We start from the raw sequence: 15,277 nt of genomic DNA on the forward strand, positions 1-15,277 counted from the left end.
TCCCTACATGTGGGGTTGGATTAGTCCTATGCCCCATTTTGTTACCTAAATCAAACTTATGTGAACCAAAATTCGTCACCACCCCCGGTTTATTTCCCACCGTTTTCCAATCCTTTGAAATACCAGGGTTTTTTTTTTAACTTTTAATACCAAGACTTTGTTATTAACTTGCTCGGATAATTATGTGTTGCTTTGTCATCAGATTTTATATAATTATACGTAAATCTCATCTAGTATAAGAAATTACATTCGACGTTTACTTTCGTATAATAAATAGATACATCTATTAGTTAAAATTAACCGAATTTGTTAATATTAGCAAAAAATTGAAAGAAAATATATATTTATTTTCAATTTACTTATTATTAACTTCTTGTAATCAAACAAAAAAATTTACATATAATTAAGTAAAATTTGATGGACAGCGGCCTAATTATCCCCAACTCATTTGCTGAAGTTTGTTACCTAATTATTCATCCCAACAACCAGCCTTATTTGACTAACACAAAAGTCCAATTTGGAGAGCTTTGTGTTCTTTAACTGCTACTGCTACCTCTTTTCTCTCATGTGCTGCCTACCTTAAACATATATATAAGTGGGCTAAGGATGAGTCAGTTAAGACAGCAAATACATATCAGTGATAGAGATAGCTAAATAGCTCATTTTGGTGATGGAGTTGAACATGATGGAACAATACATTTTTGGTGGATTCATTGGTTTGGTTTTTGGGTTAATATTGTTATACATATTCCTTGAGAAGAGCAGTAAATGTACTGTAAAGGAGGCACCTAGAGGAGCCAGCGCCAGGAAAAGCTCGGAAAACTTCGTCTGCAGGAAGGATGGGCCCCCGGATGTTGTCATTGTTGGTGCCGGTGTGGCTGGTTCAGCACTTGCTTATTCTTTGGCCAAGGTGCAACGTGTTTTCACATTCATTTTGCATGTGATTTGTAGATAGATAGGCTTGAGTTCTAGTCGGTTGTTGAACGTTTTTATCCATGATTCACAGGACGGGCGAATAGTGCAAGTGATTGAGAGGGATTTAAGCCAACCTGATAGAATTGTTGGTGAGCTACTACAGCCAGGAGGCTACCTCAAATTAGTGGAGTTGGGGATGGAAGGTAATAGCTATGAGATAGTATTAGATTTTGCATAACTGTTGTGATGAAGTCTTCTAATCTCATGAGATTTTCTTCAAGAAATTGAGCATTGACATTTTATCAATGCAGAATGCGTACATGGGATCGATTCTCAGCAGGTCTACGGCTATGCACTTTACAAGGAGGGGAAATATGCAAAATTGACCTATCCTTTGCAAGATTTCAGTTCAGATGTTTCAGGCAGGAGTTTTCACCATGGCCGCTTCATCCAAAGGTTGCGCGAGAAGGCGGCTTCCCTTCCCAAGTATGGATTTCCTTTTCTTCTTACCGATCCTAAAACATCCCTTTTGCTAACTTTCTTAGTAGTAACCAGACAGAAACAATTTGATTTTTGTCTAATAATATATTGTTAAGATCAAAAGATTCCGACTCTTGGTTTCTTGTGTAGTGTGAGAATGGAACAAGGAACTGTAACATCATTGATTGAAGAAAAAGGAACCGTTAAAGGAGTTAAGTACAAGAACAAAGATGGACAAGACGTCAAGGCATATGCTCCTCTTACAATTGTATGTGATGGATGCTTTTCCAACTTGAGAAAAAATCTGTGTATACCCCAGGTAGATGTTTGAGAAGATACACTTTTCTGGTTTTTACGTTACAAAGAAAATTTAATGAATAGAGCTCTCTTTAATGATTATTCAGGTAAACATTGTATCGCATTTCGTTGGTATGGTCTTGAACCTGGAGAATGGCAAGCTTCCACATCCGAATCATGGTCATGTTATTTTGGCGAATCCTTCGCCCGTCTTATTCTATCCTGTCAGCAGCACGGAAGTCCGCTGTTTGGTTGATGTGCCTGGCCAAAAGATGCCTTCAATTTCAAATGGAGACATGGCCAAGTACCTGAAGACAAAGGTGGCTCCTCAGGTATGAGAAATATCTCAGTTACAAACTTATGACACTGCATGCATGATTCTTGGACGTCTACGCAAGTCTGATGAGGACATTTTTCTTGCTTATTTATCAGCTCCCACCAGAACTACATGATGCTTTTATCGATCAAATCGATAAGGGAGACATAAGATCAATGCCAAACAGGAGCATGCCAGCCTCTCCCCTTCCAACTCCAGGCGCAGTCCTGTTGGGGGATGCATTCAATATGCGGCATCCATTGACTGGTGGAGGAATGACAGTTGCTCTTGCTGACGTGGTGGTGCTCCGTGATCTGCTAAGACCTGTTGAGGATCTCGGCAATGCAGCTGCACTTACCAAACATCTTGAGTCGTTTTATGCCCTCCGCAAGGTGAGATCAGACTCTGTACTCCAATAGTAACTAACTTCTTCCATAATCTTGAATGTCCCAAATAAACTCGAGCATGTTAAACTTAATTTGAAATGGTTCGTATCCTTTTTTTTCTGCAGCCAGTGGCGTCAACAATAAACACTCTGGCAGGAGCCCTGTACAAGGTGTTCTGTCCTGCACCTGATCAAGCAAGCAGGGAAATGAGAGAGGCTTGTTTCGATTATCTGAGCCTTGGAGGAATGTATTCACAAGGGCCAATTTCCCTGCTGTCAGGTTTGAACCCAAGGCCTATGAGCTTGGTCGCACACTTCTTTGCCGTGGCCATATACGGTGTAGGCCGACTACTGCTGCCGTATCCTTCACCCAAGCGCCTGTTGCTCGGAGTTAGATTGCTTTTGGTGGTTTTCTCCTCTTTGATTGATCAAAACTACAGTCTAAAGATCGAAACAGTGCTATTAGTACTAATGTCGGTTTCTTATGACTTCTGTTGTGCAGAGTGCATATGGCATCATATTTCCCATTGTGAAGTCTGAAGGAGTGAGACAAATGTTCTTCCCCATCACCATTCCGGCATACAACAGAGGTGCTTCAGTTGTAATGAAGAGTGCAATGTTCGACATGATGGCATAAAACTAGCTACTTCCGCAAAACACACCACCAACGAGGAGAAGCATCCTCTTCATGCCATCGTAGAAGAGGAGAAATGTACTCTTTTTACTGTATAATTCTTTTTTAGTTACTTTTGTCAGGTCTACTAGGTTGCTTTATTCAATGTTCCCATACTGTCTTTATTACATGCTTCATAGAAGATGAAGGATAGTTTTCCTTTACTTTTTGGGTACAGTGTCAATGCGGTTTCAACTTCAGTTTCTTTATCTACTCTCACACTTCGGGCAGACGCTACTTCTGATTCAACAAAACATGACTAGTTCTAGGTGCGACCATTTTGCCAGTAACAATACATAAGCTAAAGCCTTTCCAAAAAAAAAACACATAAGCTAAAGCGAGATGAGCAGTGCTGTCCAACCAAAGTTTCCACTCACACAACTTTTAGCCTGGAAAGAAATCATACATCCATACTTAAACAAACACAGAAAGCAAATACCACGACGTGAATATATAGGTAATGTCCATTTCATGCATGATGACTGCAATTCTTAACATTGAAGAAAAGATCATCAACCCCCATATTATCTAACGTCACAAGATATTCATTGCATAAAACCATATCGAAATACAAAATCACACGTGAACAAACCACTAGGCTAAAAGAACTACTTCAATTTGCACACACACAGAAATTAGAAAGCAAATACAACCACCTAGATACGCTCAACTAATCCACCTACTCCATATCATACACACGGATGTACTAAAGATCACATGACAACACATGCTGCTGGATTCTCATCACTGAAAGCAGTAGTGTAGCGAACTTCAGTTGAGCTCGCCCGTGCTAGCTGCGAAACTTGTGGATCCTCAGAATTTCGGACATAACCCGCTGGGGCTTTCTTGTCATAGACACCAGGTGCATAAGGGTGTGCAACAACGTCATACGGCACATAAGGCCAGAGCTCAGCTTTCTTTCCTGTACGATGAGCCACACGAGCCACAACCTTCTCAGGTTCAACGTAACCGATGACCGTTAGCTTGTTTTGCTTTGGTGACACCTCAACAGAGGTCACCCCTTTCATTCCTTCAACGGATCTTCGCACCTTCCTCTCACATCCTTCGCAATCTATCTTAATCTTTATCTCCACGGTCTGGTTAAGAAACACAAGAGGGAAAAAAAATCCCAAGTACCTCAGTTGCATGTAAACTTGAGATGTCTACCAAGAGAAAGACGAATATATTGAGTGAGAAGAAAATGAAGTGCGATACATGCGGCCTGGATTAACAAAATGTCCTTGAATTTTCTTCTGTACTTCCACTTTCCGCTTTTTAATTATAATTCAACAAAGCAAAAAGCAAAAAAGCAAACACCTGAGTTCAAGAGAACAATAATTTGGTACACGATGCTGCAAAATCCGGTTAAATTGAAGCAAGCAGCATAACAAACCTTCTTGAGGTAACAATTCCAACCGCCTGAATACATGGATTATTCTTATTTAAGAACTTGTCATTCTCTGTTTGTTCTTGGAAGAGAGTGACATTAATTATACTCATCACCAAGAAAAGCTGATGCTTTCTAAAAGTTGCTGATGTTCAGTATTAATGCATTAATTGGCAGAATAGCATTGCTGATGTTCAGTATTAATGCATTAATTGGCAGAATGGCAGAGAGACCTAACAGTCAATTAAATTCGCAATAATCACTGCCAGTGCCATTGAACTACATAGGCAGTATGCAGTGATTAGGGACCAAAAAAATAAAAGAAATCACTGGTCATAAATAGCTATTAAGAAGTGGAAAATAAAGCAGAGAGACCGCAGCATGCGGTGAGCTGTCAGGAGAAAGGTCTACCAAAGGCCAGACCTTTCACTTTATGGCAGATCTGTGCCCATATCATCTCCTGCTTTACAAACAAACCAGTAGTATAATTCTTTAACATTTGATTACAAATAACAAAATCAAAATAAATTCAGAAATACATCCGAACAAAGATAGAAAAAGGAAAAGGAACTCTACCGAGGAAAAACACACACAGACATCCACATGTGTGCGTGTGGTGGGAAAGAGAACAGACCTGGAGTTGTTTGCGTTTCTTAAGCTTGGAATGGCCACTGGAGCAATCAAAGATGTGCGAGAGATGATCCAAAGCCCCCATTTCCAAAGATCTCGTCTTTCTTCTCTTATTACCACTGCTAATAGTACTATCTTTAAGTATTAACTATCAGCTGCACCAACTCTCAAAGTTGTCGCTCTCTCTCTCTCTCTTTCACACTAAACCAGAATGGTGGCAGACAGAAGAATGATTAGAACAGAGAGAAAATATCCAATTTGAGCGGTCTCTTTTCTTCTTGACAAGTGACAAACTCTTATTTGCATTTAGTTGGAGTAGGAGTGAGGGAGCTGCCTGTCTGTTTATATAGGCGAAGTACAGTACAGATTTTCATTTAAAATGGACCGTGTGATGACGAGGGCTGGCTAAAGCGATGTAAGCCACGTGGTGTCGTGCTATTGTAAGGGATATCCCTGCACCGACCCGAGTTTGGACAGTCCGTCAACAGGTTAAAAGATAAGGCGGTGAAGGTTCATTGTGACAGGACTCGGATCCAGAGGGACCCACTCTGACACTCTCAGCCCCATTCTGCAGTCCTTTTATCCCTCATTATGATCCATGTTCATTTTATTTTATGTGGCCCATAATGCCTCAACTAAGCATTTAAGTTGGCCCATCTTCCCTTCCACCCACTTTTCTTCCCCTTATTAAAAGAACAAATATTTCCCCAAAAAAAAATAAATTCATTCAAGTAAAAGGCCCATTTAGTTTACATAAGGCACCACTTGAGCCCAGTTATATGGACCACTGTGATACAGAAGCCGCTTGATAGAGTTTGTTCGTTCTTAATCTTAATGGGCTGTGGCCCAATTCGTACAATGAAGAAAATAACATCGATTGAATTTTATTGTATTTTTTTTTTATTTTATTCAACATAAACATACCATGTTTTAAAAACTTAATATGATTTATTTTATTAAAAATAATATATATTAATTAATTAATTAAAATAGAAAACGCATTGGAGTTTAGAATAGAAAATTCAATTATAAAAGAGGGGGGAGGTTCTTGGTCGTAAGCTTTGTCCAATTCCGATATATATAGAGCAGTTGTCTTTCGAGGGTATTGTACATAGATACAAAAAACTAAGCAGAAAAGCAGCTCACCAGTTGGGTTCTTGGAAACTAGAAAAAGGGTCAAGTTGGAAGAAACATAATAAATTATGAGTACCAGATATTATTATATATATATGATTGCGTGTGCGTGTGCGTGTGTTTGTGTTTAAGATGCATCCAAATGTCTGAATTCAATAGTCAAAGTTGCATGAATCCCTTTGAAATAAAATAAGGATAAGAAACAGAAAATGAGGATGGGGGGAAACAAAGGTGGTCTTCCTCACATGAGTTAGTTTTTGCAAAATCAGGTATATTCATTTATGTTTAACAAAAGCAAAATACATAGTCAGAGTCAGCAACAATATTAAGCCAGCCTTTGAATATTCAAAATCAACCAACAACCCATTAACTACACACCCATCCTACTATATAATTTTGTAATATTAAAAAAAGAAAAAAAAGGAATAATGGAAATAGTGTTGGTGCAGAATTCAACTAGCTAGATTGTGCAGATAGAATTTGGGACCATTGGAAGGAAATTACTACACCACACCACCCCACCTGTAGAAATCAAAATTATTGGTGCATGCACTTGTACATGAGACCACATCCCTACTCCTCCTTCACAATAGTACTCCTGTTTCCTACTGCATCTTAAATATTACCACTTATTTTTCCTTTTTTTTTTTCATTATTAATATTATTATTATTCCTAATTGTTTTACGTGTTCCATAGCAGTACCAAGAAATAATAGGATATCTCATTATCTGAATGGTGAAGTTGATATCTCACAGACTTTTAATTAAAGGGTATAGAGTTGGAGTTTTAAGTTTATTTTCAATAATAGTACATCATTTATTTTTTACTTAAAAATAAATAAAAAAAATTCCAAATTTATGATGAATTTTGCTATAAAAGGACAAGATTCCATTGAATTCTTGAATCACGAGTATACTAAATTAAAAGATTTATGAATTTTTTTCATCACAATGTGTTTATGTGGGTGTGGTCAAATTTGAGTCATTAATGCTGCGCGCATACTATGGATGTGCGTGTAGATATAGTAGAGTAGCAATAAATAAGTGAAAGTGGATGTCACGCAAAAATTGGGAAATAATAATTCCTGGAAATTGAATGTTAGACACAAGGGCTATGCATCTTGGAGTTGGACCATCTCAAATTTTTAGGCTTTAGGGGAACAAAAATACAGCAATGTGGGTGTGGTCCATATATAATTTTCTCCCCTAACTATATATATTAAATACCAATATTGGTCCACCTCCACATTTATTTCTTTTATTACATCCCTTATAAATATTATATATTATTATTCCAATCACAATACTTAAAATACTCTATTCCTAATTTTTTATCAGCGCAAAAAAAAGTACAACTCTTTGTTGACTTGGTGTTTAATTTTTCTAAACGTATGATGGTTGGAAAATAATTAGGGAACTGAAAAGTCATCCCTTATTAATTACTGTGATTTGCATTTTGTAACTAATTTTGGTACTTTAAGCAAAGGGATTATTGTGTGGGAGGGCATGAAACAAACCTCTAGGAGATGGAGATGACGATGACCCCAAAATGTCTATGGTTGTAGGGGTTGGTAAAAAATGGACTTACACCACAAGAAAATTAAAACCTTTTTCTTAATTAATTTCTCACAGGTACATTATGAATTGGCGTCTAATGGTAGGAAAATGTGCTTTTCAATCGATAATCACGTGCATGCCTTCTTTATCTTTTTCCCCTTCTAGGATAGACTAAGGAAAATGGGATAGAAAAATAACAACTCTATTTTTTTTTTTAAATTAATTGTCTGCAATATTTAATAAGTGGTATTGTGTGTACTTATTTTACTATTTTTTTTTTTAAGAAATGAACTATTTCTTGTAAAAAGTAATTAATAATTGAAGTATAGTCGATATATTTAAATATTTTAAATTAATAAAATAGATAAAAAAATAAGTAATTGATGGAAACTATTTAATTAAAGTTTTTAAAGCATAAAGTGTATAATGTTGCAGATTAATACAAATTATGATGCCCATGTCATTGACAAAAGTGGAAATTGTTATTTTATATATGGAATTAATAGGCTAATAATGATGGAGCAACTAATAATGGAGGAGGAGGAGGGGAAAGAGAAAAAAGAAAGGCACGAAAAGTCTAATGTCGCGTTCCTCATACCATATGGCGCATCTCACGATGATGGGAAAAACAAAAAACAATTTCATACACACGCATCCAATTCACACTAAACCCTTGTCATTTGTTTAAAGTGTGAAAATGAAGGCCCCATCACTAATTACTTTGACCACTTTAATTGGAGATATGCCCATACAAACATCTCAATAAATAAATATATTTGTTTATTTATTTATTATGCTCTGAATTGTTATATTGATTTTTTTTTTTTATAAATCGTCACGTACATGTCGTCATGTGTATAAAGAGGAAAAAAATAAATTTGTTGGATTGTGTTGTGAATTTTGCAATCTGCTGATGGGAATAAAATCGTATGGCTTTTTCATAAAGCAAAAGGACTCACCGATTATCATTAATTAAAAGGTACCCATTCTAAATTATGGAAATTAACAAGTGAAATTACCCACTATAGGCTCTAAATCCGAGGTGCATTTATGGCAAGAAAATTTAGTATTACCAGAGGTGGTCGGAATCCTATTCTCCAGCATTTTACAAAATGACAAATTCTGATTCCTCGCTTACCTTCTTCCTCCTCACATTGTTATGGGCAAATTTTAATTTTATTAATTTCAAATCAATCATATAATAAATATAATATATCCATCATTGATTGTACATTTTTCCAAAAAAAAAAAAAATAAAGTGATTATACCATTGAATATGCCTCGGAATTGAATTTGTGGGCAGTCTGAAAATCTCTGGCCCCGATAGTTTTAGTCACAAAATCAGCATGTGTACGCCCTTTCCTCAACATCCCTCTTTAATGCATCACAAGAATAGAGAGTGAGAGAGAGAGAGAGAGAAAAGAAAAAAATTAAAAAAGATTGAAGAAATCAAGAATCCTAGGCCCCCACCCCACCTTCATCTTTTTACCTTTTTAACTTACTTTAATTAATTGAATGAGGATGGATTATCTAAATTTACCTTATAAATTTGATTTCTGGCCATCCCTCCTCTCCAATATAAATACACAACACAAAGACACCCCACCATCTTTGTCCTCTTTTTTTATTTTTTATAATTTATGACACGTTTTTCTCGAAAGAAAGCATTAGCCTCTCACAGACAGTCACCCCCCAATCCAAAACTTATAATAGATATATATAAATTTGCATCATCATCATCATTATAGGTTTTGCCAAACATAAATTTACCCCACTTTGTTTGGTTCATCTTTGGCTGAGTTTGTGTTGGCTGAGGAAAAGGAGACTCTGTTTGGTTGTTGCGGAATTTTTTTTTTTTTTTATATATATATATAAGTATTATTGTTATCCCAATTCCAATGGCTATTCAAGCGCAGATATATTCAGGATTTGGTTTTGGGTGTCCTCAAGATCTGTTGATGATGGAGAATGCTCGTGGATTCAGTAACCAGTTTTTCATTCAGAAACCACAACAGGAACACCAACCCCAACCCCAACCCCAGCCACTCATCATGCACAAATCTCCCATTCTTCTTCCAACAGATGATGATCATCACCACCAATCAATGCTTCTCTCTCACAGTATTGAGAATCAAAGAATGGAAATTGATCTCTTCATCAATTCACAGGTGAGTTTCTTTTTGTTTAAATTAATCAGTAAGAATTGTTAATTAACATAGCTCTGACGATTTTAATTCTTCTCCTCTGGAAAAACAGAACGAGAGATTGAGATTGGCGCTGCAAGAGCAAAGAAAGCAGCAAATAGCGCTGTTCATGAAGAAGTACGAATCGAAGATTCAGTTTTTAATCAAACAAAAAGAAGAAGAAATCGCGAGAGCAGCAAAGAAGAGTATGGAGCTCCAAGATTTTCTGAAAAGGATGGAGGCCGAGAATCAAACATGGCAGAGAGTAGCCAGGGAAAACGAGGCGATGGTTGCGTCGTTGAACAGCACGATCGAACGGCTGAGAGAAGCTGTGGGCAATGCAGCTGAGGATGCAGAATCGTGCTGCGTAGAAGAAGAGAAAAAGACACAAACGTGGGTTGAAAACGCGAGCAAGATGGTGTGCAGATGCTGCAATTCTAGGAATTCGTGTGTAATTATGTTGCCCTGCAGGCATCTCTGTTCATGCAGAGATTGCGAGGCATTGCTTGATTCCTGCCCTGTTTGTACAACGGTGAAGAAAGCCAGTATAGAGGCATTGTTTTAATTGATTCTTTTCTTTTTTTTTTTGGAAGCCCTTTTGAGGCCTGTCAATGGTTTAACTTGATGAAGATACAAGGATTTTACCCAGAAAAGACTTCCGGCCCTTTTTCCTTTTTTCTTGATTTTATGCTTTCTCGATGAACTGTAATTGGAAAAATGCTTGCATTTTATTTTAAGGGATAATTATAGTTCTCTTGTAGACCTCTTATGTTGGAGAAATTACATCTAATACGTATTGAGTTTGTTTTCGTGTCTAATAAATAAGTCTCCTCGCTAGTAAAAATAAGCAAACCGTAAGGATGTTAGATGTAATTTTTCAAAATACATGAGGTATACGTGTAATTACTCTAAATTTTAGGAGAGAGGAGCAAAGGAAAAGAGTCCTAGAAGAGAAGGTTGAGAGTACTAAAATTTTATTATATTAATAATTATAATAATAAAGAAAGGGATTGAATGAGTAGAACTAGAATCCATTCTTGGGCAAATGTAAAGATGTTGAGGGTTTTCATATTCCTTGTTTGGCTGTTTGTAGAATGAGTCCTTTTTCTGTTTTCCTACGGTTTTAGCTCTCTGTAAACTTAAATCCGTGAAGATGAAAGATGTAGTTTACCCCAAATAGATGAGTGAAGGTACAGAAACCATCCAATCCATCACCCTTTTCTCCTTCATTCATCCCTTTTGTTTGTTGCCCATTTCCATGACATCAAAAGCTTCTTCTCTTCTCACTCTGCATCCATCACTTTCCCTCCTTATGATTAAAGCTCTCTCCACACTCTTCTTCTCTTCTTTTCATAACTCAACAATGAACTAGAACTAGATTAGACTAGACTAGTCTAGGAGCATCTTTTTCTTTCCTGGACCTCTGGAGTTACTTTCTTTTCTAACTCTAGGTTGAGATTTGTTTTTACCCTAGTAGATTTGATGGAACCGAATGATCATAGAATTGAAACATAAGTGCAAATTCCATCACTCCTCCTCATCCTCCTCTTCAATCAGATGATAAAGAATGGATCGAGTGTAGTGCATGCAATCCACAACAGAATTTCACTAGAACAAACTTGTTTGGATGGGGAAATAAAGAAAAAAGAAAAAGGGCTATTAAAACTAGGTGGAGAGATGCCCAAATTTGGAACAGCATATTTGGATTGGTTGTGAGGGTGAATTGAAGCAAATGGCTAATAAAGTTGGATTTTGGGAGCTATCACACAGGCTGTATCTAATGGATATTTGGGCTGTCCATCATCCACAAAAGTTTTGTCTACCACTTCCACTTGTGTCATACAATGTGACTTAAAATTTCCTTGTCTTGCTTACCACATTCAATGAAAACTGTGCCCTTTTGCCTTTTCTGCCCTACAACTACAAACTGCATTGTTTCTGACGTTGGGTCGAAGGAAACAAAAACGTCTCTATTTTTACTTGTAATCTCGGGAAATTCATCCTTTTTCTGCTCTTTATGACAAAACTCATCCAAAGAAAAGGGCAAACAATGGGCCACCTCAGCCCAAATCAATTCTTGGAAAAATCGTGTATCCAAGATTACTTGATTAGCCCATAATAGAGCAATATGGGCCACAGCTTCAAGAACTAAGGATTTCAAAAAGAAAAAGCAAAATGGTTGTGTAGGAAAGAGGAGTTGAAGATACAGTTAAAACTGGCAGTGGCGACGGGGTTGGTACTTGGTATGGTGGGTGGGACTCGGTACAAAAGAAAAGAGTATGATATTATTGATATGTAGTTTATCCTTTCAGCTCCACTCCTTCCTCTCTTCTCTCTCCCTGCAAAATAATCCCAATAAATAAGAGAACCCTGCCTATAATATAATTGGGGGGGTTCAGGGCTGCATATTTCCGAGAAATGGAGAGGTTAATTTCTTCCAATTTAATCCCTTCCCAGCTCCGTTGCGATTCCCCAATTCTTCCCCGACTTGACTCACTCCGGAGACTCGCTCCTTCTCCTTATTCGACGTTGTCCTTTCCGTTGCTTGCTCGCTCCAAATTGCGCCGACTCAATCTTCTCTCATGCAATCACCATGACCCGTATTTTGTTGCCCCCAAACCCGTTGATGATTTCCCGGCAAAGGATTTGTCTGTTTCTGTGGATTCGGCCAATGGGTCGGAAACTAAGTCCTGTTTTCTCAACCTAATTGCTAGTACATTATCTAAGCAGCAAAAGGTACTGATGCTGTGGAGTTTCCTGTTTTACTATAATATTTTGCATTTGACGTGATTCCTTGATTGGTTTTTTCTGCGATAATATGCTGCTTGCGTGTTTTACATAGACTCGTGCCAGTTTCCAGAAGAGCATGTCTGTTTTTTCTTTGATCAAGTGGACATATAGGATTTAGACAAAAAAATGTAATTGCCTAGCTAATTGGATCTTGAGGGCTGTCTTTCTTTGTTTATTATCTTTCTGATATCGTGCAGATTATTGCCCTACTTGCTAGTTGTTTTTTGGAAACGCATTTTGATAATCGTGTGGTAGTTTAGGAGAATTACCAATGAGTAAAGAATGCAAAATGCACCTTGCTATAAATTCCTAATTTCGAATATATATATATTCTAGAAATGGAATTTAGGTTTGGTCCTGACCAATATAAATCCAATATGATCTCCTATGCGTAACAAGAGGAAGCATGCTGGTCGTCCCTTTTGTTGACTGGTTTATTCCATATACTTCAGGTGTATAATGCTGGGAAACTGATATTAATATCAGCAATCTTTTTTACATTACACCATCCGGCCATAGTGCTACCAGCTTTTGCTAGTTTTCCGAGTGCAGCTAAAGCTGGAGCTCCAACTGCGGTTGCAGCAGGGAGTAGTCTCGTTCGTAGTGAGTTACTCAGCAGTGCGTGGACTGGCTTCTTTGCTGGTTGCTTACACACACTATCAGGTCCTGATCATCTTGCTGCATTAGCTCCACTCTCAATAGGCCGTACGAGGATGGAAAGTGCTGCTGTTGGAGCCCTATGGGGATGTGGCCATGACGCTGGACAGGTTATATTTGGCTTACTTTTTCTACTCTTGAAAGATCGACTTCATATTGAGGTCATTAGGACGTGGGGAACAAGAGTTGTGGGTTTTACTTTGCTTGTAATTGGTGCCATGGGAATCAGGGAAGCTTCAGAAGTCCCTGCTCCGTGTGTTTCCCTGGAAAATGTTGGATGTGATGTTAGTGGGTATGAGGCTGTTACTAGCCCGTCCATTGCAAAGAAGAAGATTGGATTCGCCACTTTTGCAACAGGGATTGTCCATGGATTGCAGCCTGATGCTTTGATGATGATCTTGCCTGCACTGGCATTGCCTTCTCGCTTGGCTGGTGCTGCATTTCTGTTGATGTTCTTAGTTGGGACAGTAATTGCTATGGGAAGTTACACCGTGTTTATAGGTTCATGTAGTCAAGCGCTCAAGGATAGAGTCCCTAGAATAACGGAGAAGCTCACATGGGCGTCTTCCCTTATAGCAATTGCTTTAGGGCTTGCGATTCTGATCAGCCAATTTTTTGGATTTAGCTTGTATTAACATGTTTAGAATTCCTCATTTGTCTCTTTGTGGTAGTGAAAGATTTTGGGAGGTACAAGGTAGTGAATTGAGAGAAAAGCTTGTGCCTGTGACTTTGTATGTCCAAGACTCCAATATGATTCTGAAGTTAGATATTTCATTGCCCCGCCCCAAAAGGTATGGGGCAAGTTGCCACTTTGAGTAAGATGGGCTCTAGACTGATTCATTTGCTTTCAGCGCATATCTTCTAATTATGAGGGTAGGAGGAATTTATAGCAGTTAGGAAATATGTGAATAAGAAAAATAGCATTAGTTGCAACGAGCATAGACCATTTCGTCCTCCTCCTAACTCTCTCTCATTCAAACTCCATTACCAACATTAATTACCTAGTCAAGCATGAGCAAGTCAATGTGTCACCCACCCACTTATGCGTATCTAAGATGGAGAAGAGAAGAGTATTTACAATTTGCATAATTGGCAGAGTAATCACATCAACAAAACCATTAGGGAACCAACTCAATTCCAACAATATGTTTGACATTATATGTGAAAATGAGAGAGTGATGAGATTCGAATATATTTATTATGTGAATATTTTTTAATAATCTTAATCAACCTGTCTAGCAAGCTCAAATCCAACTCGCAATGGTATAAGTCACAAGCACTATTAGATTAGGATCTATCAAGCATTTGAATTTTTTGAATAGGACAACTATTGCACTTGTTGTATTCAAAGAAACAATAATGCTCACGAGATTCATTTTGATGTTCCAAGTATAATTGGATACTAAAACTCTATAAATTAATAATATAGGACTACATAATTTTATTAATAAAAAAACAATTTATTAATTTAAAGAGATTTCTTTCATCTTTTCATGTTGTGCTTGTTATAATTCTAAAAAAAAAATTATGATTATGTATTTGTTTTATTTACCTATGTAATTAGTCTAAAAAGTAATCATTTAGTGAAGCAAATTCACTGGCGTTTAGTTTGAATTAATAATCTTAGAATTTAACATTTAAATTGATGGATTTGAAATACACTTACTATGAAGGTTCTTTTGAATTTTTTTTTTTTTTAATAAATTCAAATTGTTATCCAAATGCGACATGAGGGTTTGTATTATTTGTTTTCTCGCCTCCTCTGATTTCAACAGCAGCACGCTTTTAAAACAAAATTTGGAACACTCGAAAGACTGCCGCAGTTTCACTGACCGCCTAACTTCTAAATAACCTGCCCCCCCCCCCCCCCCCC

At 37.4% G+C, this 15,277-nt stretch overlaps 4 protein-coding genes across 4 annotated transcripts; 3 read left to right on the forward strand and 1 right to left on the reverse strand.

Annotated features, from left to right (window-relative positions):
• On the forward strand, positions 606 to 3,279 carry LOC105169793 (squalene monooxygenase-like). The gene is made up of 8 exons (XM_011090309.2): positions 606 to 910; positions 1,007 to 1,118; positions 1,227 to 1,401; positions 1,546 to 1,714; positions 1,800 to 2,024; positions 2,125 to 2,400; positions 2,520 to 2,798; positions 2,896 to 3,279. The coding sequence occupies exons 1-8, from the start codon at positions 671 to 673 to the stop codon at positions 3,028 to 3,030; spliced, it is 1,611 nt and encodes a 536-aa protein (XP_011088611.1). The 5' UTR covers positions 606 to 670; the 3' UTR covers positions 3,031 to 3,279.
• On the reverse strand, positions 3,534 to 5,407 carry LOC105169794 (heavy metal-associated isoprenylated plant protein 26-like). The gene is made up of 2 exons (XM_011090310.2): positions 5,088 to 5,407; positions 3,534 to 4,163 (listed from the first exon to the last, which is right to left on the reverse strand). Exons 1-2 carry the CDS (start codon positions 5,166 to 5,168, stop codon positions 3,780 to 3,782), a joined length of 465 nt encoding a protein of 154 aa, XP_011088612.1. The 5' UTR covers positions 5,169 to 5,407; the 3' UTR covers positions 3,534 to 3,779.
• Positions 9,348 to 10,610, forward strand: LOC105169795 (probable BOI-related E3 ubiquitin-protein ligase 2). The gene is made up of 2 exons (XM_011090312.2): positions 9,348 to 9,942; positions 10,031 to 10,610. The coding sequence occupies exons 1-2, from the start codon at positions 9,673 to 9,675 to the stop codon at positions 10,520 to 10,522; spliced, it is 762 nt and encodes a 253-aa protein (XP_011088614.1). The 5' UTR covers positions 9,348 to 9,672; the 3' UTR covers positions 10,523 to 10,610.
• Positions 12,179 to 14,242, forward strand: LOC105169796. The gene is made up of 2 exons (XM_011090313.2): positions 12,179 to 12,693; positions 13,200 to 14,242. Exons 1-2 carry the CDS (start codon positions 12,376 to 12,378, stop codon positions 14,037 to 14,039), a joined length of 1,158 nt encoding a protein of 385 aa, XP_011088615.1. The 5' UTR covers positions 12,179 to 12,375; the 3' UTR covers positions 14,040 to 14,242.

The sequence above is a fragment of the Sesamum indicum genome, linkage group LG8 (genome assembly GCF_000512975.1).
Source record: "Sesamum indicum cultivar Zhongzhi No. 13 linkage group LG8, S_indicum_v1.0, whole genome shotgun sequence".
Classification (NCBI taxonomy): domain Eukaryota; kingdom Viridiplantae; phylum Streptophyta; class Magnoliopsida; order Lamiales; family Pedaliaceae; genus Sesamum; species Sesamum indicum.